The 27,987-nt window shown below is 33.9% G+C and overlaps 1 protein-coding gene and 1 pseudogene across 1 annotated transcript in view; both read left to right on the forward strand.

The window, feature by feature from the left end:
- Positions 1-7,777, forward strand: part of LOC134718116 (fibrinogen-like protein A) — a 48,960-nt gene extending 41,183 nt beyond the window's left edge. The window contains exon 7 of the mRNA XM_063580609.1: positions 7,698-7,777. Within this exon, the coding sequence (XP_063436679.1) occupies positions 7,698-7,777 (80 nt within the window). The remainder of the gene's footprint in view (positions 1-7,697) is intronic.
- On the forward strand, positions 459-27,968 carry LOC134718117 (zinc finger protein 91-like; annotated as a pseudogene).
- The last annotated feature ends 19 nt before the right edge of the window (positions 27,969-27,987 follow it).

Genomic DNA, 27,987 nt, shown 5'->3' on the forward strand with positions numbered 1-27,987 from the left:
GAGACTGCTAAAGTCTGAGCAACTAAAACACATGTTGTTTAATAAGATTGTGTGGAAGTTTTAACTTGAGTTAAAAAGTCAAAACTGTCAGCCGATAAATTCATTAAAAACATATTATTTATATATCTAATAGCTGATTTTTATTTTTTTTAAATTAATAACAAGTTCTTTAGAAAACAAAACATATGTGTGTGTTTTATTTTATGATGATTCAAACGATAATCTATTCAAAATCAAGTAGTTTTGAAAGATTTGTAGCTTTAGAAAAAGCATAGTGATCCATGCTTCTATAATATTTAATTTCATGGTAAAAATGTTGTAAAGAATGACGGGAAATTCTATCCGATTCTATCCACCTTAAAATTGTTTAAATACATTTAACAAAATACACTACTGTTGGTATTACCCAGATTGCTTTGTTACAGCAGGCGTTCCATACGTATTTGTAAATTTGTTATCTCCCTTTTGGTATTGTTATTTATCCGTCTGTCAAATTTACATGGATTTGTTTTGTGTTTGATCAAGAAAAGGTAAACGTAAGTCGTTTAAAAATGTTTAACTAGACAGCTATTATGTATTTTATGTAATCAATGTATAAGATGTCAGTGGTTTCGGACTTGATTGCGAAACTTGTGTCTCTGAGACTGAAAGAACAAATTATTAAAGCTTGGACCAACATAATAAATATTTATTTGAAGGTATACGAACTGACAACGAAATCGCCGTTGCCTTCAACTTCAGATATTGTATTTAACTTTAAAATATAATATAAAGATAACTCGGATAGTTTATTTTTTAAATGATTTACACAGATCACGTAACACCAATATAACATGTGTCTATGGAACGCATACTTAGCATTAATATACCTCAGTATGTTTTTACGCCCCACCTACGATAGTAGGGGCCATTATGTTTTCAGGTCTGTGCCCCCGTTCGTTTGTCCATCTGTGCGTCCTTCTGTCTGCCTGTTTTACTTTAGGTTAAAGTTTTTGTTCAAGGTAGTTTTTTTATGAAGTTAAGGTTCATCATAACAAATGGACAAATATGGCAGAATTTTTAACTAAACAATTACTCTGTGTGCAGACTTACCGGTGCAGTTTGGAAAGTTTTAAGGCCTAGCATCCACTAGATATATAAAAGTTAAATGTATTTTCATATCAGAAAGATGAAATCTTTTTTGAATTTCGATGGGCATTTTTTTTCCTTCATGCATTAGGTGTGAAAATTAATTAAGTTGTGAAACAACTTTGAGATGCTCCCTCAGGTAAAAACCGGTTTGTATTGTTTTGATTGTCCTCAATTGTGTAATTATTGATTTTATAAAAATGGATAATTACCACGTGAATCACTGTTTACATTTACTCGGAAGAAATTGTTCCGAGTATTCTTTATTTGATTGGTTAACTTGTTTCCTGGATACAGGACGCTCTTATATATTTCTTTGATTCGGGATTCGCGGTACATTTGAAATATTTCGTTGAAATTATTTACCCTCCCACCCGCCGCATACAACTGTGTTAGTTATGAATTTAATTGTATTTTATGTGCTTATATATATATATAAGGCCGTGTTCACATTGACCTAAATTCGATCTTGTGTTAGTGTAACTCACACGTAAACTAAACACAATTGCGTTCCCATTGATAAAACTCAATGTTTACATGTAGTTTAAATCATGTTTTACCTACACACAGCCGATAGTCAATGTAGGCCTTGTGTAGGTTAAGTGTACACCAAACTAGGCATTTAGGACATAAGTTTTGTCGTGTATATAAAAGGAGGAAACTATTTTTGAGTAAAATTGATATTTTTGATAATTATTAGTTGTCTTAATTTTTACAGATTTTATTTTGTTAAAAAAAAATAACGTACTTTATTAACCCCTAATCAAGACTCAAAGCAGCATCATTGCCGAACCCATAAGGCAGCAACCATCTGATTTTCGGGGGGGGGGGGGGGGGGGGGGGGCTATTATAGTTGAGTATAAAACATAAAGGCAAGGGGGTGGGGAGCTATGGATTTTGTTTTGTAAACAAAAAATGTTTCCAGTTTTTGGCTTTGAAAAAATTTTTGTTTGTTTCACCCTCAGCTGCCACTATATATAATGCTAAAATTGATTTCCACTTATCACCAAAATTTGTCCTGAATAAAATCAATAGCGCACGCCCCCTCCCCCTCCACAAAAAATGAAGTAAATAGTTGCTGCCTAAATAATTTGAAAAGGTCTTTCTGAATCTACTTCATGTACACAGAATTATTCGCCACTGATCTTTACTAAAAAAACGATTCACGAATAAATGCATGACTAAAAAAAGTGTGAGGTAAATGATATGTTTGTCTAGTATCTCAGATCCATTAAATAACACGTAAAATAAACAGGAACAACGTTACCCTATTCCTTTACCAAATACTCCTTGGAGAAGAAATACCATTTGAAACGAACAGAAAAGATAGAAATGTAGTAATCCCTAATATCTCAATCATTTTTTTCGGCTGTAAGCACGCTGTTGTAGCTAACGTTTCTAATGCGTTATCGAGACATCTCTAGTATATTCAAACTACTGCAAATTATAAAAATGGCTTTCATATAAAAGTAGCAACCACTTAACTTAAAAAAAGGGGGAGGGTTATTATTTTTATCTGAGTCAGATTTTTTTTCGCGTGTACGTTTTTATTCCATTTTTTAGTTCACCAGTCCCGAAGGGCCAAGTGAGCTTTTCTCATCACTTGTCGTCCGTCGTCTGTCGTCCGGCATTAAATTTTACAAAAATCTTCTCCTCTGAAACTACTTGGCCAAATTAAACCAAACTTGGCCACAATCATCATTGATGTATCTAGTTTAAAGTTTGTGTTTTTTAACCCGGCCAACCATCCAAGATGGCCGCCATGGCTAAAAATAGAACATAGGGGTAAAATGCAGTTTTTGGCTTATACAACATGTAACTCAAAAACCAAAGCATTTAGAGCAAATCTGACATTGGGTCAATTTATTTAACAGGTCAAGATCTATCTGCCCTGAAATTTACAGATGAATCAGACAACCCATTGTTGGATTGCTGCCCCTAAATTGGTAATTTTAAGAAAATTTTACTGTTTTTGGTTATTATCTTGAATATTATTATAGATGGAGATAAACTGTAAACAGCAATAATGTTCAGCAAAGTAAGATTTACAAAAAAGTCAACAAGACCAAAATGGTCAGTTGACCCCTTTAGGAGTTATTGCCCTTTATAGTCAATTTTTAACCATTTTTCGTAAATATCCATGATCTTTTACAAAAATCTTCTCCTCTGAAACTATCGGGCCAAATTAATCCAAACTTGGCCATAATCATCATTGATGTATTTTGTTTAAAGTTTGTGTTTTTTTAACCGGCCAACCATCCAAGATGACCGACATGGCTAAAAATAGAACATAGGGGTAAAATGCAGTTTTTGGCTTATAACTCAAAAACCAAAGCATTTAGAGCAAATCTGATACGGAGTCAAATTATTTATCAGGTCAAGATCTATCTGCCCTGAAATTTTCAGATGAATCAGACAACCCATTGTTGGGTTGCTGCCCCTAAATTGGTAATTTTAAGGAAATTTTACTGTTTTTGGTTATTATCTTGAATATTATTATAGATGTAGATAAACTGTAACAGCAATAATAATCAGTAAAGTTTGATTTACAAATAAGTCAACATGACCAAAATGGTCAGTTGACCCCTTTAGGAGTTATTGCCCTTTATAGTCAATTTTTAACCATTTTTCGTAAATATCCATGATCTTTTACAAAAATCTTCTCCTCTGAAACTACCAGGCCAAATTAATCCAAACTTGGCCATAATCATCATTGATGTATCTAGTTTAAAGTTTGTGTTTTTTAACCCGGCCAACCATCCAAGATAGCCACCATGGCTAAAAATAGAACATAGTGGTGAAATGCAGTTTTTGGCTTATAACTCAAAAACCAAAGCATTTAGAGCAAATCTGACAAAGGTAAAACTATTCATCAAGCAAGATCTATCTGCCCTGAAATTTTCAGATGAATCAGACAACCCATTGTTGGGTTGCTGCCCCTAAATTGGTAGTTTTAAGGAAATTTTACTGTTTTTGGTTATTATCTTGAATATTATTATAGATGGAGATAAATTGTAAACAGCATTAATGTACAGCAATTTCAGACTCAAAAATAAGTCAAAATGACCAAAATGTTCAATTGACCCCCTAAGAAGTTATTGTCCTTTATAATCAATTTTTAACAATTTTCATAAAATTTGTAAATTTTTACTAACATTTTCCACTGAAACTACACGGACAAGTTCATTAAAGATAGAGATAATTGTAAGCAGCAAGAATTTTCAGTAAAGTAAGATGAACAAACACATCACAATCACCTAAACACAATTTTGTCATGAACTGTCTGCTTCCTTTGTTTAATTCACATATACCTAGGTGAGCGACACAGACTCTTTAGAGCCTCTAGTTTTCGATGCTGGTGACTGATCAAATACTTTTTTATATAATGTATGGGGAAATTCTTGATTCAGAATATTTTTTTTTTTATCATCTGTATGACCATTTTTTTTATTATCAAATTGGGGATCGGAATATTTCCATTCCCATCCCCCACCCCCGTTTTCGAAGTCAAATGGTTGTTCCCTTACCGCTAGAAAAAATTTCCAAAAAAATTGAATTCAGTTCTACGTAATGAACATTTAAATGACATATAGTTTACAAGTGGGAACAAATCTTATGTACAGGTAGCTAAACAAGGTGTATAAATGTGAACATATGTAATGTGAAACAAGTGTACACTACACTAAACTAATTGTAAACATGTTTACTCTACACGGCGTTTGGTGTGAACACGGCCTAAGATGTGCTTATGTATACTGTGGCTAGCTCATGTGTTTATTCGACTGTTTGGACTAATATATTGAACATTTCTAATGGCTAGACGCTATATTTAACACTAACTATACTTGTTATATGTGACTGTCAGTGGTATAGTCGAGTGTTTGTCCTGTGCTGTGAAATATATTTATTTGTCTTGTGTATATAAATATTGTGCCGTAATAAAATTGAGTAACTTTGAGTTCTTTTGTGAGAAGCCTGGTAATTGACATGGGCAGTAGGTATCTTCTCAACTATAGACGAGTTAAAGAGTTTGTCTGAGCATGCTGAGTGGACAATATCAGAGTAATTCAGGTGTTTGTTTATTTTTACAACTTCTGCAGAAAGGAAAAAAAATGCCCATCAAAAACCAGAAAAGATTGTACATTGTAGCTTTCTTAAACACAAAATGGATTTAACTTTTATATATCTAGTGGATGCTAGGCCTTAAAACTTTCCAAACAACACATGTAAGTCTGTACATAGAATAAATTTTAAGGTAAAAATACGGCCATATTTGTCCATTTGTTATGATGAACCTTAAAGTTACATCAACTTGAATCTTAGTACACATGTTCCCTATGATATGATTTTTCTAATTTTGATTCCAAATTAAAGTTTTGACCCCAATTTCACGGTCCACTGAACATAGAAAATGATAGTGTGAGTGGGGCATCCGTGTACTATGGACACATTATTGTTTCTATATAAAAAGTAATGAAATAGTTGTGTGATTTCATTCCATAGAACCATTTGCCAGTCAACAGTTTCAAAGACTTGTACCGGTTAATAGTTCCATAATCATCTTTCCCATACTTTTCATGCTTATTTTTCATTGGACGATAATGATGTCATTGACAACTCTGCTTGGTTACGTATGATTTGCAACGTCAAACTCACCTTTATATTGTAAACGGGGGGATCTGTTTGTGTTGATTGTAATTTCACTTACAAGAAGCAATTATAAAAGAGAAAAAAATCTTCAATGGTCACATCAATAATGAATGAAATGTTTTTAAGAGCTAAAATATAGTACCTTACTAGAACACACCAGGGATATCGCGGGTCCGTGACTGAATTAATGTATATAACTATGCGCAAGACTTATTTTTGTATTAGTATTGTCATCTGATAAAGTCATGCCGCCGATTATAAGATAGTTATCACAGTTTTCTCTGCTTTCAAATCTTTCTGTTTGAACCCGTCTAACTGGAACTTATCAATTATTGGTAATATTAATTATTTGGAAAACAAAAGGTCCTGGGATGGAGTATTTTTTTAATCAACAGCATTGTCCTATATTAACATGCAATATAAGTTATAAATAAAGTTGAATTCTTTGATTCGCTGTTTTCATGACGTAATGCCCGCTAACAAATTAAAAACTGTACCTATATACGCCTTATTTTTAGTATTCGTATTGTTATCTTATAAAGTCTTACTGATTAAAATACTACAATAGGTAACAATTTGACAATTTAGTAGTGTCAACCCTGTGATTATGACCCGTGTATATAGCATATCCGGAATACACCGTTTGGTGGTGCGCCTGCCAAATGCGGAACGTACAGATAAGGTAATAGGTAACAGATGAATATACTATTGTATCGGTATCAGACTCGACCCAGAACTTCTTAATTATTGGCAATATTAATTACGTGGAAAACAAAAGGGCCTGGAGTGGTGTAATTTTTAATCTACACATTTGTACTATATTAGTTATATATATATAAAGTTGAATTCTTAGATTCGTCGTGTTAATGTGATGACGGCTGACAAATTGGACCTCGTCATTTTAGTTTTATAGATTCATAATATGGGTTCGCTCTCCATATATCAAAAGTGAATTAAATTAAAATGTGTTGTAATTTATCTTGAATGTATTATAAGCAAGAGACAAAATTGACAAAGACATTTACAACTATAGGTCACCGTACAGCCTTCAACAATGATCAAATCCCATACCGCATAGTCCGATATAAAAAGCCCCAATATGACAATGTACAAGACAATTCAAACAAGAAAAATAACGGCCTTATTTATATGAAAAAAATGAAAGAATAAAAAAATGTAACACAAAATGTACTTTGGTCAACGCTTTTACACCCCAATAAAGTTACAAAAATGTATTCAATTTATATATATAGAATGATTTGCAGCAGAAGATAGAGCCCCCTTCCCTGAGCAGAAGAGCTTCGCGTCGGACCATCGGACTGTTGGATTAATGGACTGTCAGAATATCGGATCATCGGACTATTGGACTTTCCAACTACTGGACTGTCGGAATTTAGGGTTGTCGGATTATAGCTACGCTACCTAAATAAACGACAACCACTGAATTCCAGGCTCATGACTTGGGACAGACACAGGCATATGTATACATAAATAATGTGGCGGGGTTTTATCATATAAGTGGGAGGCCAACCCTCCCCTAACCTGGGACAGTGGTATAACAGTACAAGATAAGAACGAACTATAAAAATCAGTTGAAAAAGGCTTAACTCATCAGATGGACACTGTGACATACAAGTGGATGTGGCTGGGTACTTGTACATGACCCCGACAATAAAAGACACTAGGCACAAATCTGAGAGTACTCACAGTTATCTGACAGCTAGTTCAAACTTGCCACCGTAACAACTAATAAAAAAAATCATGCATCTAAAACTAAACTAAGAATCCGTACACACATCTAAGTCATTTCAGAATATTTGGTAAAATTTAATTTGAATTTCACATGTATTCTTGTGAAACATAAATATCCAGATATTGAAATTTGTTTTTATAATTAAAGTTAATTTCTTATTTTTTAGACTCCAGACAACCTAAAGAAAATATGGTGACCAAGAGGGTACAGATAAACATTCAATTACCTCCCCTTGACCTTGACTAATCTGCAGTTAAGTTAATTAGAAAACACCAGCTTCATGATGACGGAAATAATGTTGTCAGAGCCCACAATTGCAGAAGCACATGTTAAGATGAGAACACACACTGGTGATAAACCTTATAAATGTGATATATGTGGTTATAGTTATTATGAGAGTTCAAACTTACAGAAACACTTTACAACACACACTTATACATGTGAAATGTGTGGAAAAGCATTTGCTAATCATGCAACCTTAAAGGTACACATAGTAATACATTCAGGTGAAAAACCTTATAAATGTGAAACGTGTGGTCAAGGATTTACTCAAAGTCATAACTTGCATAACCACATGACAAAACACACTGATATTGCTGATTATAAACCTTATCATTGTGAAATATGTAGTGAAGAGTTCAAACAGAGAAATTTGTTTAAAAGACACATGATTACACACCATGGGGACAAACCTTATACATGTGGCATATGCGGTAAAGGGTTTTCTAAAAATGCATACTTAAAGATACACATAAGAATACACACCGGTGATAAACCATATACATGTGATACATGTGGTAAAAGGTTTTACACAACTTCAACTTTAAATAAACACAAAAGAACGCACACTGGTGATAAACCGTACAAATGTGGAATATGTGATAAAGGGTTTTATGAGAAAAACTATTTACAGACACATATGAGAATACACACGGGTGATGAACCTTACCAATGTGATATATGTGGAAAACGGAGTAAACAAAGTAGTGATATGCTGAGGCACACGAGAACACACACTGGGGAAAAATCATATCAATGTGATATATGTGGTAAAGCGTTTGTTCAAGGTTCAGCCTTACAGAGACACATGATGACACACACTGGAGATAAACCTTTTAAATGTGATGAATGCGGTAAACGTTTCTCTGATAGTACACGCTTGAAGACCCACATAAGAACACACACTGGAGATAAACCTTATAAATGTGATGTATGTGGCAAAGAGTTTAGTGATGGTTCACAAATGAATCCACACATGAGAACACACAGTGGTTATAAACATTTTAAATGTAAAATTTGTGAAAAGGAATTTAGTCATTGTAATAGTTTAAAGAAACACATGAAATCACACAATAAACCTTATAAATGTGATATATGTGGGAAGGGATTTAGTCAGAGTATGTATGGTTTAAAGAAACACATGAAATCACACACTCATCCTGCTGATTAAATATTATATATGTGGTTGAGGGTTCAATCAGAGAAATTATATACAAAGACACATGAGAACACACCATGGGGACAAACCGTATCCATGTGGCATAAAGGAGATGAATCTTTTAAATGTCATGTGTTTGGCAAAGAGTTATATGAAATTAGTGGATTTGAGACACGATAATACACACTGAAGATGAACCTTATAAACGTCACGTGTGGGTTAAAGAGTAATGTAAACTTCGTGGCCTAGAGAAACACATGAGAACACACACTGGAGTTGAACCTTATAAATATCACGTTTGGGGTAAAGAGTAATACGAACGTCGTGGCTTTGAGACACACCGGAGATAAACCTTAAATATACGTCACGTGTGGGGTAAAGAGTTATGCGAACGTCGTGGCTTGAAGACACATGAGAATACACACTGGAGATGAACCTTATAAATGTCGCGTGTGGGGTAAAGCGTAATGTAAACTTTGTGGCTTAGAGACACATGAGAATACACACTGGAGATGAAGCTTATAAATGTCGCGTGTGGGGTAAAGAGTTATCAAGGATTTGTATATAAATCCTTGGAGTAATGTAAACTTTGTGATTAAGAGAGATACGTGAGAACACACACTGGAGGTAAACATTATAGATGTCACGTTTGTGGTAAAGAGTACATTGTAATTGTATGCATATTAAATTGTATATAAAATTATCTATTCGTTCATTGTCATTATTGTAAATAAGGCGGTCCATTTTATTTTCCATTTGAAATGATTCACATTTTGCCATTTAGGGCCTTTCATAGCAGACTACATGGACTATGCTGTATGAGTTTTGCTCATTGTACAATGACTTCTAGTTGTCAGTTAGGGAGCTACCATTTGATTTTTATGGGAGGGGGCTAGGATGAAATTTGAAAAAAATAGGCAGGACAGGAGTTTTGAGTAAAAAAAAAGGCAGGATGAGAATTTGCAAAAAAAAAAGTCAGGACGACAATTTAGGTAAAAAAAAAAAGGCAGGACCGAACAGAGTGAAAAATAAAGAGGCAGGACAGAGATTACAGCTAAAAAAAATGCAGGACAAAATTTGTCATCATAGCCCCTCCCCCATAAAAATCAAATGGTAGCTCCCTTAATTGCTATGCCATTTCTCCTCTTTTGTTATCATATACACAGCTTTGGTTTTTTTTAATTTTATATCACACACACAGTGTGTGAATGTAATGTATTTGTCAATGTTTTACATGTTAAAGGGAGTTACCATTTTATTGGGGGGGGAGGGGGGGGGCTAGGATGAGAAATTGTGTCCTGCATTTTTTTTAAGTTGTAATATCTGCCCTGCCTTTTTATTTTTCACTCTATCCGGTCCTGTTTTTTTTTTAGTTTAACCTGATTTTTTTACATAAACTGTCATGGTAGCTCACCAAGTCGAGTAAGAATTTTATTAACACACACGAGGACACCATGCCATTCAGACAACGTATGGATGTGAGGAATGGTGTCAAAGTTTTACATGTTTTAGTCATAGTCAAATAAGAATTTTGCTTACACACACGAGAACACCAAGACATTCAGACACAACTTATGAATAAGATGATCTAAGATGTATGTTGTAACGTTTTAGTCAAGTTAAAATTTTACTAACACACACGAGGACAAACAGAAAGTCCGGCACAATGTATGAATGTAATGAATTTTGTCAACATTTAAGTCTAGACACATACGAGAACACATAGCCAGTCCCGCATAATGATTTTGATGTGTAAACGTTTTGTTTAACTAAGAATCGTATTGACACACACACTGACACAACGTATGGATGTGGTGTATAGAGGTAACATTTTAGTCAATTCTTAATAACACACACGAGAATACACAGACAGTCGGGCACAATGTATGAATGTAATATATGTTGTCAACGTCTTAGTCAACTAAGAATTTTACTAACAAACAGACAGTAAAACACAATTTACGAATGTGATGTATTTTTACACATTTTGGTCAACTTAGGTTCTTACTTACACACATGAGAACACACAGACAGTATGACACGGAGTGGTCCCGCTATTCCAGCACCCCATTAGTACGACACCCAAATAATCAGACACAAGCTTTAATTGAAAACATACTTCATACAAAGAAATTGGAAAGACAACCGGCTTACAAACTGCTGCATGTATTTATTAGAAATACCATCATCCTAAAGTATATAGGCAAATCGCACTGTACGAAAAGGAACTTGATTGATAATCAGATTGAATGCTTTTTTCTGTACGTTCTGTCAAATTATTCATGCATGTTTAGTGCAAACTTATTATTAATACAAAAGGTATCCCCTGTATTTAAGGAATAGGCGGGGTTGAGATCGGAAAATGTAGACTGTCACTAGAAAATGAGGGTATATTGGCTAGACTTAGAATATTTGGCTGACAACAGACTGTCTAAGAATAGATGTTTCTGTATGTAACATAAAGAAATAAGAAGACGTGGTATGAGTGCATGCCAATGTTGTCTGTATTTACCTTAATATGAGATATTTCCTGAAAGTTTTCACCATAAATTCACATATATTTTAAGCTTAAAAATCATGCATGTGACCTTTTCCAGCGGCACGTTCTATCACCTTTTATTTTGAAAGGGGCACATTACAAAATTCAAAAAGTTGGATTAAGAGCTGAATACGTTATAGGGTAATCAAATGCAGGCATTCCTAGCTGATCAAAATGTATCTGGTTGTTTTGTAGGACACAAAAAAAAAAAAAAAAAGAAGATGTGGAATGATGGTCAATAAGACAACTTCCCACAAGAGCCCCACAAATGACACAGAAATTAACAATTGTAGGTCAGTGTATTCCAATATTATACATACCGTTTATATTCAGGATTGCAATAAAATGTTAAAATAAACCCTTTAAATCATCCTTTGAGTAGATAAATTACAAAATAAAAATAACAACTAATTGTTCAAGAAAACCTAATACTTGAAAGTTGGTTTATGAACACACTCACGCAAACACATAATTGGGTACGAGTTGGTGAAGGTACGAGTTGTCGTTTTACCCTATACTTCAGTTATCGTCTGTTCACTGTTGTTAATTTCTACGTGTTTACACGACGATCGACATTACCGATAGTTGTTTTTGATTTAAGAAAAGGTAAACTTGTATTGTAGTAAACACTGATCATTTATGTATAATGAATATATTTCTTGTCGGTTTTTTTAGAACTGAATCACAGGCACTTGTCTCAAGATGTTTTTTTCTATAAATACCTTTATTAATATAAAGATAGGAAAACAAATTTCTGAGCCAAGTGGTGCTGATACTTGATATTCTTAAAATATCGTATCAAACTTACTGCATGTCCCTTGACAGGGGCGGATCAAAGGGGAAAATGGGGTGGGTCCATCCCCCTTTTAGACGATCAATGCATTTTAATGGGGACATTTAGTTGGAATCCCCCTCCCCCCCATTTATCCTGGGTTATCCTGGGATATAAAGTAGGAAATTTAGTTAATATTGAAGAAATGTGTCTATGGAACGCCAAATAATTAAAAAATGTAATTATTAATCAGTGTCGTCTTTAACAAATATATTAATTTACAAACAATACTACACGGACGTTCTTAAGAATCAGATTTAATTACTTCTTGGCTTCATAAAAGACTGTAATAATAATATAAATTTATTTGGCCGAAAACATAAAAACATAAATCTTTACATACATGAATTACTATAATATAAAGAACAATTACCAATACATATACAAATATTAATACTTATTCAGTTAAACTAGAATAATATAAATTAAGGCGGGCCACAAAAATTAAATATCCGCCACATAAGTTACTGATGCATAAAATGCAAAAATAAAATAAAATAAATAAACTAGAAATTTGACAAAAATAAAAAAAAAAAAAAAGGAGAGGGCGGGTGGGTAAATTTCGATCTGATTACTCTAACGTATTCTAATGTAATGACTAGGAAAAAGAATTCACTTTAAAACTAAAGGTGGAGTGAACACAATTCAAAATCAGTTATGCGAGAATATCAAATGATCGGCCAAAGGGGGGTAACTAGAACATATTTCGCATCGTAATTACTAGTTTTTTTAGAAAAAACAAACCAATTACTTCTTGGCTTCATAAAAGACTGTAATAATAATATAAATTTATTTGTCCGAAAACATAAATCTTTACATACATGAATTACTATAATATAAAGAACAATTACCAATACATATACAAATATTAATACTTATTCAGTTAAACTAGAATAATATAAATTAAGGCGGGCCACAAAAATTAAATATCCGCCAAACTAGCCCGCCAAACAAAACCAAACAAGTTACAGATGTGGTTAAACCCAAGAGATGTAACACTCTCTTGAAAGTTCAACTCCAAGCAGGAAGAATAAAACACTTCTTCAGCTGCTAGATCTACTTAGGAGATACTCACGGAAATCTCTCCTAAAAGTAGAGTACCTTAAAGAGACATATATACACTAATGAATCCAAAGGATGAAACACTCCCTTGAAAATTCAAACACCTAAGGAATGAAACACTCCCTTTAGGCTAGCCTATAAAAACTAAATAATAATAATGACATACATGAAGACAAAATACAAAATACTAAATTATTTACATATGATTAATAGCATGCTGGAAACACTTGCGCAATTCATATTGCCCAGCTTCATTAAGGTGAAGCCCACCATCTTTAAAAGCAAATAATGACCTTACTGGAATGCCTTTATGAAAAAATCTTTTAAAAGACCTAATATAGCTTAAATTACTCTTAGAGCACATCCTGCTCAATTCTAAATTAACACTTTTACACTTATTACCTGTATAAGAAAAATCAACAGGCCTTGGCAGAATAGAAGATATAAAAATTTTAATACTGGATGAATAAGATTTGATAGTAACAATAAGTTCCCTAAAATCAGCAATAATTTGGTCAACAGAGTTATTAACTATATCATTCGTACCTAAGTGAATAATAATATGAGAATAGTTAGCTAAACATATATCTATACCCTTAATCATGTTTCTTAAAGAATATATCCTGGCTCCTCTGACCGCGACCAAATCCATGCAAATTATGTCATCCAAATATTTCCCTATAGAATCTGTAAAAACCAAAACCTTCTTACTGGTCACAACTTCTGAAAGACAATCAAACAATTTTTGCCATATTTCTAACTACAGAAATTTTATCTTTCATAGAAAATTCTAAATATATTTTATAGGCATCGCTTGCCCAGTCCCCGTGTAATTGAATAAGATCACTAGGTACATGTGAACTAAATGCAAAAGTGGCACCACCTCTCCTAAAACTATGTGATGAATATAGATTAGGATCTCTCCCTGTCTTCAGAATAACAGATTTCAGCTTTCTCTGGAACTGACCATACGTGACTGGTGTCAACTTCGAATTCTTACTTATAACAAAGGCAGGGGAATCATGAGATGCCGGAACTTTACTACACATATGATTATACGCAGAAACCGGACAAAGGACAGAGCCAGGGATTTTAACCAACGGAATCTTTAATCTTTTTTCCCCATGTTGAATAGTCTTAGTCCATTCAAAAACAACTATAGCAATATCGTTAACAACAAAGACTTTACCTCTGGTCAATTGCTTATTCTTGTCAAATTGAGAACAAGAATCTGGAACTAAGTTAGATTTCCTGGACATCAAGAAAAAGGCAAACAAAAAAAGACACCAATATACACAATCAGAACCATTTTCTAAATTAAAATGTTCCACCATCTCTAATAAAATATCTGGTGAAATGGGTAAAGCTCTACGTGGCATATGTGACTTGGTTCGTGACAATCCTTTAAGCAGTAATTTATAAACAAAACTGTCTAAGTGTGGAAAAGAGCAATCCAACATTAAATGCATAACTTTTACTCCATTAATATAATTCTTAATAGATTCTACAGATTTAAAAGACCGACTGAGAAATTGTGCATAACAACAAATAGTATCCAAATTTGCAGGAATAAAACTCATATTAAAGTACGTGCAAAATAGTAAAAAGGCTCTCCATTGGACTAATAAGTTTTTCTTCGATCCTAGCGCATATGCTGCTCTAGTAGAAACTTTAACATCCTCTTTTAACTGTAATAATTCTAAATCTGAAAAGCATTCAAAAATTTCTTTTATTGGCTGTCCAATGCTTGTTCAAATATAATCTTTATCAACGTAATTACCACTTATGCGAAAATTTAAACAAATGTTCTTCCGCACTAAACTCTTCTAATGAACCTGATACCGCATTATAGAACAATGCAGCAAATTTATCCGAAGTATGCCATCTCGATAAATAATCAGGTAACCTTTTGTCAGTTCCTGCTAAATGAACAGCCCTAATCTCAAATTCGTATATAGCAGCAATGTAGCAAAGTTCTCTCAGACAACACTGTAAAAAGGTATCTCTGGACTTACCAGTGTTAATTACAGTAACAGAAGTAATGTTATCGCACAAAATACGAATTCTCTTTCCCCTGAAGCACTGCGCCCACAACTTTAAACATACTATAATAGATAATAACTCGAGACAGTTTATATGTAGATTAGACTCCATAATAAATTCTAGAAAAACTTGATGAAAGAATTTTCCACCAAACCAACCACCGCAACCCGACAAGCAAGCGTCAGAAGAAAAAACTTCGTCCGGTATCGACCATTCCTCTATCATCATCATTGATATGCCGTTGTAATGAGGTAGAAAATTGACCCACCACAATATATCATTTTGAACATAACTAGGCACTACAATATAACCAGTTTGATCGTAAGCTGATCTAAGCCAATTGAGCAACCTGCTCATAAATATACGTCCAGGTCTAACACAGCTCGCCATAAAATTTAATTTCCCTACCAACGATTGAATATCGCGTAATTTGGCAGATCTCTTGTTTGTCCAAAAAAGTAAAATTTCCTGAATATCTTTTAATTTATCGTCAGGAATTTGTAACAAAAGTTTACTAGTATCACATATTATCCCACGAAACTCCATCCTAGTACTAGGAGAAACTGCCTTATGAGACGATTCTTCTAAACCACAGGAATCAAGTAAACGCTTTAATTCAATATATGCCTTATCGGCTCTGTCAACTGATTCCACCCCCGCAAAATCATCTAAATAGTTTACTATATCAAATCCCATTTGCCGATACATGAAAGCAACTGCATTTGTAACACGCTGGCAAATATGAGCAGCTGATCGCAAACCCATGCTGAGGACTCTATCGAAATATAAATGATCATTCCATTTGTATCCAACTAAGTGCACATCGTGTAAGTCAATGAAAATTTGTCTGTAAGCCCTACTCAAGTCCCGTTTGAAAATAAAACAGTTCCGACCATGCTTTTTAATAAGCTCTACTAATGCATCAACATTTGGATATTTTAAATGAACCTCATTTCCTAAATAGCTGTCTTTGTCAATATAACCGTTGATAGCACCCCCTCCTTTTACACTTAAGTCTAAGATGATCCTCCGTTCCTGAGAACCTTTTTTGGGAACACTATTCAGCGGCGAAATGACAATATCATGAGAAAACGGATTTACGTGAAACGGTCCTAATACTGCTTTCTTCTCGATTTCTTTTTTCAAATATTTCTCTAAATCATCCGGGAACTCGACCGCTCCCTTGTGATTTTGAACGATCTTCTCAGAAGAAAATTCAGTATAATTTTCACAACCAATAGGAAAACCGAATTCCAAAAATTGACAAATGTTTCTATCAAAATAATCTGTTAACATGAATTTGAAGAAGTCTATATTCAAATGCGAAACCACTGGGATTTTACTATCCTCAAAATTATACTTCTGCGAACTCATAATAAGTTCGTGATCCGACACAGATCTTTCTAAAAACTCTAACCAATGTTTATCTAAATTGTGTACTTCTTTGCAAACTGAACAATTTGAAAAATCTCTATTACCTTCATATACTACCGTATTGGAACTAGAAAAAATTTTACGTGCTTGATTTCGTTTCAAATATTCAGGATAAAAAATTTCAGCGTCAGGATTCATCGGAGAAAAAGATATATCTAGTCATCCAGACTTTGGAAAATTAGAACAGGAGTTAGCACATTCAGGATGACTTAGTTTGCTTTTATCTTTTTTCCAGCATACTGCACAAATGTGCTGAACTACTCTCTGCTGACCTTTAATGAAAGTTGTATGTGACCCTTTGTGCGTACAACGGTTCCTTTTAAAAAGAGTACAAAACCAAACCTGGTCATCCTTATTTTCCGACGACTTAGCGGGAAAACTCGATGTTTTTGCTTTAGGCACAATATACTGAGTAAGAATAGGAACTTCGATAGACGATGGATCATCATCCCAGGACTTCTGACCTAACTCAATTTTGCGTAACCACGCAGCATAGAAAGATAGCAGACCTTTCCAAGAATAAATATTGCTATAATATGTTATCTTCTTTAGTAGATTTAAACGACCTGACCTCTCTTTTTCTGAAATGTTTTTACTTGTAATTATCTCCAGCTCACCTGCAGTAAAAAGTTTAGGATCTAAATCGTTAAAGGAAACAGACTCGTTAACGAATTCATATTGAAGAGCAGATTGGGGCCAGAGCAATTGAGTTTTGACTTTGTCGGAAGCCTTTGCTTTAATTCCGGACTTGGTTTTCTTGTTTTTCTTCTTTTTCTTTTCGACACAATCTGACTCTGAATCGGAACTATCCGAAACCCTGATACAATCTACTTTCTTTTTTCCCTTCTTAACAGTGACAGAGTGAGATTTTTCAGATGAAGTACTAGAAGACGAATCAGAATCAATTGTTTGCTCAAGAAGACCTAGCTTTGATAACTTCTTGTCTACTATTTCGTTTAATTTTTCAAATTGCCTAAGTTCATTTAGTGAAGGGTCTTTAATTGATTTTTCCCGTAAAACCTTCTCTTTACTTTTGTCGCTAGATGTCGTAGCCACTTTCTTATGTAAAGTACTTTTACTCTCACCTTTCTCTTTTTCTAACTCCTGCTGTTTTCTCTTTAACTCTTCCTTCAACTTCAAATTTTCGTTTTGTAATCTCTGTGATTTTAAATCATCTTCTGTGCTTTTTAACTCCGCCCTTAAACATCTCAACTCCTCGTCTTCAACATCATCTTCATTGCAGGATTTGTCTAGACTGAGGGCTGCCGCCAACTTCTTCTTCGCACTGCTTAGAGATTTTTCCTCGTCCCTCACGTCCAACTTCCTTTTAACACTGCTTGGATCTTCAAGTTTCTTCTCCTCTTTGGTTTCCCCCGCATCTGGGATCCCGTACTCCGATAGTGACTTATGATTCAATCCATGGACGTCTCTGCGAGGTCTGTCGGCCATCGTCAAACTTTTAACTTCAAACTTCTAACTCTAAATTTCGATCTGATTACTCTAACGTATTCTAATGTAATGACTAGGAAAAAGAATTCACTTTAAAACTAAAGGTGGAGTGAACACAATTCAAAATCAGTTATGCGAGAATATCAAATGATCGGCCAAAGGGGGGTAACTAGAACATATTTCGCATCGTAATTACTAGTTTTTTAGAAAAAACAAACCCAAATAACTAGTTATACATTCAAAACACGTATATGCGCCCTTCACAGTTTAGCGGGAAGCTGCTTAAGGGCATACGATACAGTTTTTATCCTGTATTTACAAGTTCGTGAAAATTTGCGTATAGACTATTTTTTACTTGATTAAATCAAATATGTAATAAAAAATATACCTTCATGTGCTACTTTTTGAGTAAAATGAGGTCGAAATTTTGTATATTTGCTTAAAATTCAGATTTGTGGCCGTAATTTCTTTTCCGAAAGAAAGACATAACTTTTTTGTTATAATTTTCTTTTCATTTCCACTTTCCGGTTTCGCAATCTTCCAATCATTCTTATAAAATGGTAAATTTGTGCTTATCGCTAATTACAATAACACTGTTTACAATTCATTTTTACAAGCTACCAGAACCATATTTTCTGTACAGTCCAATAATTTTCAGAAACTGGTTACACTTGGAATATAAAGAAGTATGCGCGATAAAAAACCAGGTTCAACGACAGGTATTCTTCTTTCAAACAAACCATTTCCTGTCGAAGTTTCCACGCTCCAGGGCCATAACTAGCTTGTTTTAATAGTGAGGCAAAATAAATTCTACGAGCGCAACGAGCGGAAAAAAAATTGCGAGGGCTCCGGGGGCCGCTCAAGGCCCCCATAAGCTCTGAGAAAAACGCAAAATCGTGCATTCTAAGCGTTCCCCGAACTCAGTCTTAGTCTTTTGTGGATAGTTGTCTCATTTGCAATCATACAACATCTTCTTTTTTATATATTACACTAAAACGCAATTCGTTTATAGCTGTTTTTTCGACAATATTATGGTCTCAAACCAAACACAGATTCATTGTAATTTAAGACATTCAAAATGGGTTTTACGGGGACATGTAGACCGATTTGTAGAAAAAGCAAAAATCATAATTCTCATAATCATTAAAATCGGATCTGTCAGTCTCTTCTTGTCTAGAATTGTTTAAAGAAGGAATTAACAAAAATGTCTATGTATATAATCCCTTTTTTAGCTCACCGGACCCGAAGGGCCAAGTGAGCTTTTTTCATCACTTGGCGTCCGTCGTCCGTCGTTAACTTTTACAAAAATCTTCTCCTCTGAAACTACTGGGCCAAATTTTCCAAACTTGGCCAATATCATCATTGATGTATCTAGTTTAAAATTTTTGTTTTTTGACCCGGCCAACCAACCAAGTCAATCATGATGGCCGCCATGGCTAAAAAAGAACATAGGGGTAAAATGCAGTTTTTGGTTTATAACTCAAAAAACAAAGCATTTAGAGCAAATCTGACAAGGGGTAAAATTGTTTATCAGGTCAAGATCTATCTGCCCTGAAATTTTCATATGAATCAGACAACCCATTGTTGGGTTGCTGTCCCTAAATTGGTAATTTTAAGGACGTTTTGCTTTTTTTAATTATTATCTTGAATATTATTATAGATGGAGAAACTGTACACAGCAATAATGTTCAGCAAAGTAAGATTTACACATAAGTCAACATGACTAAAATGATCAATTGACCTCTGTAGGAGTTATTGCCCTTTATAGTCAATTTCTAACCATTTTTCGTAAATATCCATGATCTTTTACAAAAATCTTCTCCTCTGAAACTATCGGGCCAAATTAATCCAAACTTGGCCATAATCATCATTGATGTATTTTGTTTAAAGTTTGTGTTTTTTTAACCGGCCAACCATCCAAGATGGCCGCCATGGCTAAAAATAGAACATAGGGGTAAAATGCAGTTTTGGGCTTATAACTCAAAAACCAAAGCATTTAGAGCAAATCTGACGGAGATATATTGTTTATCAGGTCAAGATCTATCTGCCCTGAAATTTTCAGATGAATCAGACAACCCATTGTTGGGTTGCTGCCCCTAATATGGTAATTTTAAGGAAATTTTACTGTTTTTGGTTATTATCTTGAATATAATTATAGATGGAGATAAACTGTAAACAGCAATAATGTTCAGCAAAGTAAGATTTACAAATAAGTCAACATGACCAAAATGTTCAGTTGACCCCTTCAGAAGTTATTGCCCTTTATAGTCAATTTTTAACCATTTTTCGTAAATCTTAGTTAACTTTTACAAAAATCTTCTCCTCTGAAACTACGGGGCCAAATTTTACCAAATATAGCCAGAATCATTATTAGGCTATCTAGTTTAAAAATTGTGTTTTGTGACCGGGCAAACCAATCTAGATTGCCGCTACGACTAAAAATAGAAACATAGGGGTAAAATGCAGTTTTTGGCTTATAACTCAAAAACCAAAGCATTTAGAGCAAATCTGACAAGGGGTTAAATTGTTTATCAGGTCAAGATCTATCTGCCCTGAAATTTTCAGATGAATCAGACAACCCATTGTTGGGTTGCTGCCCCTAATATTGTAATTTTAAGGAAATTTTACTGTTTTTGGTTATTATCTTGAATATTATTATAGATGGAGATAAACTGTAAACACAAATAATGTACAGCAATTTAAGACTCAAAAATAAGTCAAAATGACCGAAATGGTCAATTGACCCCCTAAGAAGTTATTGTCCTATATTTTCATAAAATTTGTAAATTTTTACTAACATTTCCCACTGAAACTACACAGAAAAGTTCATTATAGATCGAGATAATTGTAAGCAGCAAGAATGTTCAGTAAAGTAAGATGTACAAACACATCACAATTACCTAAACACAATTTTGTCATGAACTGTCTGCTGCCTTTGTTTAATTCACATATACCAAGGTGAGCGACACATGCTCTTTAGAGCCTCTAGTTTTAACTGCTTACAACTTTAATTCATATGTCCGAATATTGACATTTGTTTTCTATAAAATTTTGTCTCTATTATTTAGATTCCTCAGTCAAAGAAAAAGCCGAAACGAATGCACAGAAACCAATGAACTGAAAAATCAAGATGAGAACACGAACTGGCAATACACACAATACATGTAATATGTGTGGTAAAGGGTTTGCTCATAGTTCAGCCTTAGGAAGACATATAAGTACACACCCTGGATTAAAGCGGCACATAAGAATACACACTGGCGATAAACCATTTAAATGTGGGGTATGCGGAAGAGGTTTTGCTGAAAGTTCGAGCTTAACGAGCCATATAAGAATACACACTGGCGATAAACCATATAAATAAGGTGTATGCGGAAGAAGTTGTGCTAAAAGTTCGAGCTTAACGAGCCATATAAGAATACACACTGGCGATAAACCATATAAATGTGGTGTATGCGGAAGAAGTTGTGCTAAAAGTTCGAGCTTAACGAGCCATATAAGAATACACACTGGCGATAAACCATTTAAATGTGGGGTATGCGGAAGAGGTTTTGCTGAAAGTTCGAGCTTAACGAGCCATATAAGAATACACACTGGCGATAAACCATTTAAATGTGGGGTATGCGAATCAAGTTTTGCTAAAAGTTCGAGCTTAACAAGCCATATAAGAATACACACTGGCGATAAACCATTTAAATGTGAGGTATGCGAAAGAAGTTTTGCTGACAGTTCAAACTTTAAGACACACATAAGAACACACACTGGTGATAAACCTTATAAATGTGATGTATGCGATAAACGTTTTCCTCAGAGTTCAACTTTAAAGACGCACATGAGAACACACACTGGTGATAAACCGTATAAATGCGATACATGTTGTAGAGCGTTTGCTCAAAGTATAACCTTACGGACACACATGAAAACACACACTGGTGATAAACCTTATAAATGTGATGCATGCGGAAAAAGTTTTGCTACCAATTCAAACTTGAAGACACACATGAGAACACACGCTGGCGATAAACCGTATAAATGCGATATGTGTTGCAAAGAGTTTGCTAAAAGTTTAACATTACAGGCACACATAAGAACACACACTGGTGATAAACCTCATCAATGTGATGTATGCGGGAAACATTTTCCTACGAGATCAACTTTAAAGACGCACATGAGAACACACACTGGTGATAAACCGTATAGATGCGATATATGTAGTAAAGGGTTTGCTCAAAGTGGAACCTTACAGACACATGTGAGAACACACACTGGTGATAAACCTTATAAATGTGATGAATGTGGAAAAAGTTTTGCTGACAATTCAAACTTAAAGAGCCATATACGAACACACACTGGTTATAAACCGTATAAATGCGATATATGTAGTAAAGGGTTTGCTCAAAGTGGAACCTTACAGACCCACATAAGAACACACACTGGTGATAAACCTTATAAATGTGATGCATGCGGAAAAAGTTTTTCTGACAATTCAAACTTAAAGACACACATGAGAACACACACTGGTGATAAACCATATAAATGCGATATATGTAGTAAAGGGTTTGCTCAAAGTGGAACCTTAAAGACACACGTGAGAACACACACTGGGGATAAACCCTAGCAATGTGATGAATGTGGAAAAAGTTTTGCTGACAATTCAAACTTAAAGAGCCACATACGAACACACACTGGTTATAAACCGTATAAATGCGATATATGTGGTAAAGGGTTTGCTCGAAGTTTAACCTTACAGACACACATAAGAACACACACTGGTGATAAACCTTATAAATGTGATGCATGCGGGAAACATTTTCCTACGAGATCAACTTTAAAGACGCACATGAGAACACACACTGGTGATAAACCGTATAAATGCGATATATGTAGTAAAGGGTTTGCTCAAAGTGGAACCTTACAGACACACATAAGAACACACACTGGTAATAAACCCTAGCAATGTGATGAATGCGGAAAAAGATTTTCTGACAATTCAAACTTAAAGACACACATGAGAACACACACTGGTGATAAACCATATACATGCGATATATGTAGTAAAGGGTTTGCTCAAAGTGGAACCTTACAGACACACGTGAGAACACACACTGGTGATAAACCTTATAAATGTTATGCATGCGGAAAAAGTTTTTCTGACAATTCAAACTTAAAGACACACATGAGAACACACACTGGTGATAAACCATATACATGCGATATATGTAGTAAAGGGTTTGCTCAAAGTGGAACCCTACAGACACACGTGAAAACACACACTGGTGATAAACCTTATAAATGTGATGAATGCGGAAAAAGTTTTGCTGACAATTCAAACTTAAAGAGCCACATACGAACACACACTGGTTATAAACCGTATAAATGCGATATATGTGGTAAAATGTTTGCTCGAAGTTTAACCTTACAGACCCACATAAGAACACACACTGGTGATAAACCTTATAAATGTGATGCATGCGGAAAAAGTTTTGCTGACAATTCAAACTTAAAGAGCCATATACGAACACACACTGGTTATAAACCGTATAAATGCGATATATGTAGTAAAGGGTTTGCTCAAAGTGGAACCTTACAGACCCACATAAGAACACACACTGGTGATAAACCTTATAAATGTTATGCATGCGGAAAAAGTTTTTCTGACAATTCAAACTTAAAGACACACATGAGAACACACACTGGTGATAAACCATATACATGCGATATATGTAGTAAAGGGTTTGCTCAAAGTGGAACCCTACAGACACACGTGAAAACACACACTGGTGATAAACCTTATAAATGTTATGCATGCGGAAAAAGTTTTTCTGACAATTCAAACTTAAAGACACACATGAGAACACACACTGGTGATAAACCATATACATGCGATATATGTAGTAAAGGGTTTGCTCAAAGTGGAACCCTACAGACACACGTGAAAACACACACTGGTGATAAACCTTATAAATGTGATGAATGCGGAAAAAGTTTTGCTGACAATTCAAACTTAAAGAGCCACATACGAACACACACTGGTTATAAACCGTATAAATGCGATATATGTGGTAAAATGTTTGCTCGAAGTTTAACCTTACAGACCCACATAAGAACACACACTGGTGATAAACCTTATAAATGTGATGCATGCGGAAAAAGTTTTGCTGACAATTCAAACTTAAAGAGCCATATACGAACACACACTGGTTATAAACCGTATAAATGCGATATATGTAGTAAAGGGTTTGCTCAAAGTGGAACCTTACAGACCCACATAAGAACACACACTGGTGATAAACCTTATAAATGTTATGCATGCGGAAAAAGTTTTTCTGACAATTCAAACTTAAAGACACACATGAGAACACACACTGGTGATAAACTTTATAAATGCGATATATGTGGTAAAGGGTTTGCTCGAAGTTTAACCTTACAGACACACATAAGAATAAGAATAAGAATAAGAATAAGAATTTTATTAGTTTGAAATCCAAACAATAGGATTGTTACTAAAATACACAACAAAAAAACAAACAAACAGGCATATTTAAATTACAAAACGATAGTCAATAAACAGTTACACTACAAACATGTAGCATTGAAAGAAAAACAAAAACATAGATCAATAGTATTAATTATAATACTATTTTTTGACAGCATGCCTCCTCTTTAAAGTTATGTATTAAAATATTATGCTTATGTATCAAAAAATATGTTATAATATACATTACACAGTTCATATATTGACATTATAATTGTTTCTCTCATTATACATTTCACTTATGTAGTTAACAATGATAAGTAAAATATCACATTCTTCGCAGGAAAATATAAAATCAAATTTGTTTTCTTCACTCATGGAATTAAAACAGGGGACAATATTAGAAATTTCATTAAACATTTTGATCCTAGTTTTATTAATTTCTGAACATGTAATGATGAAATGAAATTCATCTTCCAACTCTTTATGGCATAAAGGACATATTCTATTTTCTAGAGCTGTTTTGTTGTATCTTCCACGTTCAACAGCCAACATACTATTACTTATTCTTATTTTAGCATAATTTTTTGTAACATTTTTATCTAAATTCAATAAAAGGTACTTTTCTAGTTCATACTTAACTTTAAATTTTCTGTAGGTTCTTAGTTTATTTCCATTTATTGAATTTTCATCATTAAAGAGACAATTTTTCCAAAATATAATGTAATTTTCATTGAGCTTCTTCACGACGGCTAATAGTAATCGTTTTTTAGAGAAGGTACATTGATTTTCCCAAACATGAGTGAAATTTAATTTTGAAAGTAGCATTTTAACTTTTGAAGCAAATCCATCATTTAACTGCTTGTTAGCTTTATAAACATTATATAATAAAGACTCATTTTCATTTGACTTTAAAATATGTAACCAAAATCCTATAGAAGACTTAAGGGCCTGTATACCAATAGGGTACATTCCCAATTCAGCTAATACAGCTGTATTTACTGCCTTTGAATTAACATTTAGAAGACCTTTCGCAAATTTGATTTGGAGTTTTACTGATTCCATAGATAAATATTGAGATTCAAGAGTTTTGTTGTTCTTCACAATATTTAGCGACCATATCTCACTACAATACAGTAATATTGGACTAACACAAGAATTAAATAGTTTCATATGGGAAGAAACATCCATCTTATCTGAGTAGAGTATTTTTTTAATACAAAATAATGCCTTAGAAGCTTTTTTACATAGGAGATTTACAGCATTAGTGAAAATTCCTGATGGCTTGAATAGTATACCTAAATATTTATATTCTGTGCAACATTCAATTAATTCATTATTCAATACAAACTGGTCTTTTGTAAGTTTTTTACCACTTTTATTAAATATCATTGTTTTTGTCTTGTCAAAATTGACAGTCAAGTTCCATTTTTCACAATAAGTATTTAACTTGTTTAGACAATTTTGTAAACCTTCTGAGGATTCTGAAATTAATACTAAGTCATCAGCATATAAAAGACTAGACAATTTTATGTCATGTAATGTTACAGGATCACATGTGTTATCAAACATTGAGGTTAAATCATTTATATAAAAAGAAAATAAGGTAGGACTTAGAATGCAGCCTTGTTTTACTCCAACTGAGGAAGGGAACATATTAGTAACGCCTTCAGTGACTTTTACTGCAAATAAAACTTCTTTATACATATCTTTAAGGATATTAAAGAATGGTCCATTTATGTTATATTCAGCAAGTTTGTGCAACAGAGCTTCTCTATTTATAGTGTCAAAAGCTTTTTTAAAATCAATAAAACATGCATATATTCTTTTGTTTGATTTAAAAGCCTTATCAATAATAGTTTTTAAAGTAAGGATGTGATCACTAGTTCTGCATCCTTTTTTGAATCCAATCTGTTCACGACAAATAATATTATTAGTTTCTGAATACTTTTCTAAACGGTTATACAAAACTCTTGTGAAAAATTTTCCTAAGCAGCTAGAAAGTGCTATACCTCTGTAGTTTGAGGGGTTATTAAAGCACCCTCCTTTGAATACAGGTTTAATATAATTTTCTCTCCATTTAGAAGGATATATGCCAGTAAAAAGAATTAAGTTAAATAATTTAACATACATGTTGACGTTCATAGTACAAGATATTTTTAACATTTCATTTGTTACTCCATCAGAACCACATGCTTTCTTATTTCACATAAGAACACACACTGGTGATAAACCTTATAAATGTGATGCATGCGGAAAAAGTTTTGCTGACAATTCAAACTTAAAGAGCCACATACGAACACACACTGGTTATAAACCGTATAAATGCGATATATGTAGTAAAGGGTTTGCTCAAAGTGGAACCTTACAGACGCACATAAGAACACACACTGGTGTTAAACCTTATAAATGTGATGCATGCGGAAAAAGTTTTTCTGACAATTCAAACTTAAAGACACACATGAGAACACACACTGGTGATAAACCATATAAATGCGATATATGTAGTAAAGGGTTTGCTCAAAGTGGAACCTCGCAGACACATGTGAGAACACACACTGGTGATAAACCCTAGCAATGTGATGTATGCGGAAACAGTTTTTCTGACAATTCAAACTTAAAGACACACACGAGAAGACACTCTGCCGATAAACTGTATGAAAGTCGGATATGTGGTAAAAGGTTTATTCAGAGAAATACTATGCAGATACACGTGAGATCATACAATGGGGATAAACCATCTTAAACCACATCTTTTTTTATATTCAATGTTATATATGTGGTAAAAATATGCATGTCCTTTTTTCATTTGTTGATAGTGGCTTCGAACTAGCCATCAGTAACTACTAGTATGTGTAATTAGTGTCTTTTTGTTGGATATACACTTTATTATTTATATTTATATTTTTTTCTATCTGGTGAGTAAAGCTTTTTCACTGATTTTTCTAGTACGTTCTTAAGGTTTAGTTTTTAACCACTGTCCCAGGTTAGGTGGAGGGTTGGGATCCTTAATTTATCTGGCCTCACTTTTTCCTATTATTGAGATATGCATTTTCATCTATATGAAAAAAGACTGCTGAATATTTCGTTTTTGTTTTATATGATAAGTTTGTCCCAAGCAAATAATATGAAGCTTACTCTATACTATTAAACGAGCAGACGTCATTTTGTTTGTCGCTTCTCT

This window comes from Mytilus trossulus, chromosome 5, assembly GCF_036588685.1.
Source record: "Mytilus trossulus isolate FHL-02 chromosome 5, PNRI_Mtr1.1.1.hap1, whole genome shotgun sequence".
Lineage (NCBI taxonomy): Eukaryota > Metazoa > Mollusca > Bivalvia > Mytilida > Mytilidae > Mytilus > Mytilus trossulus.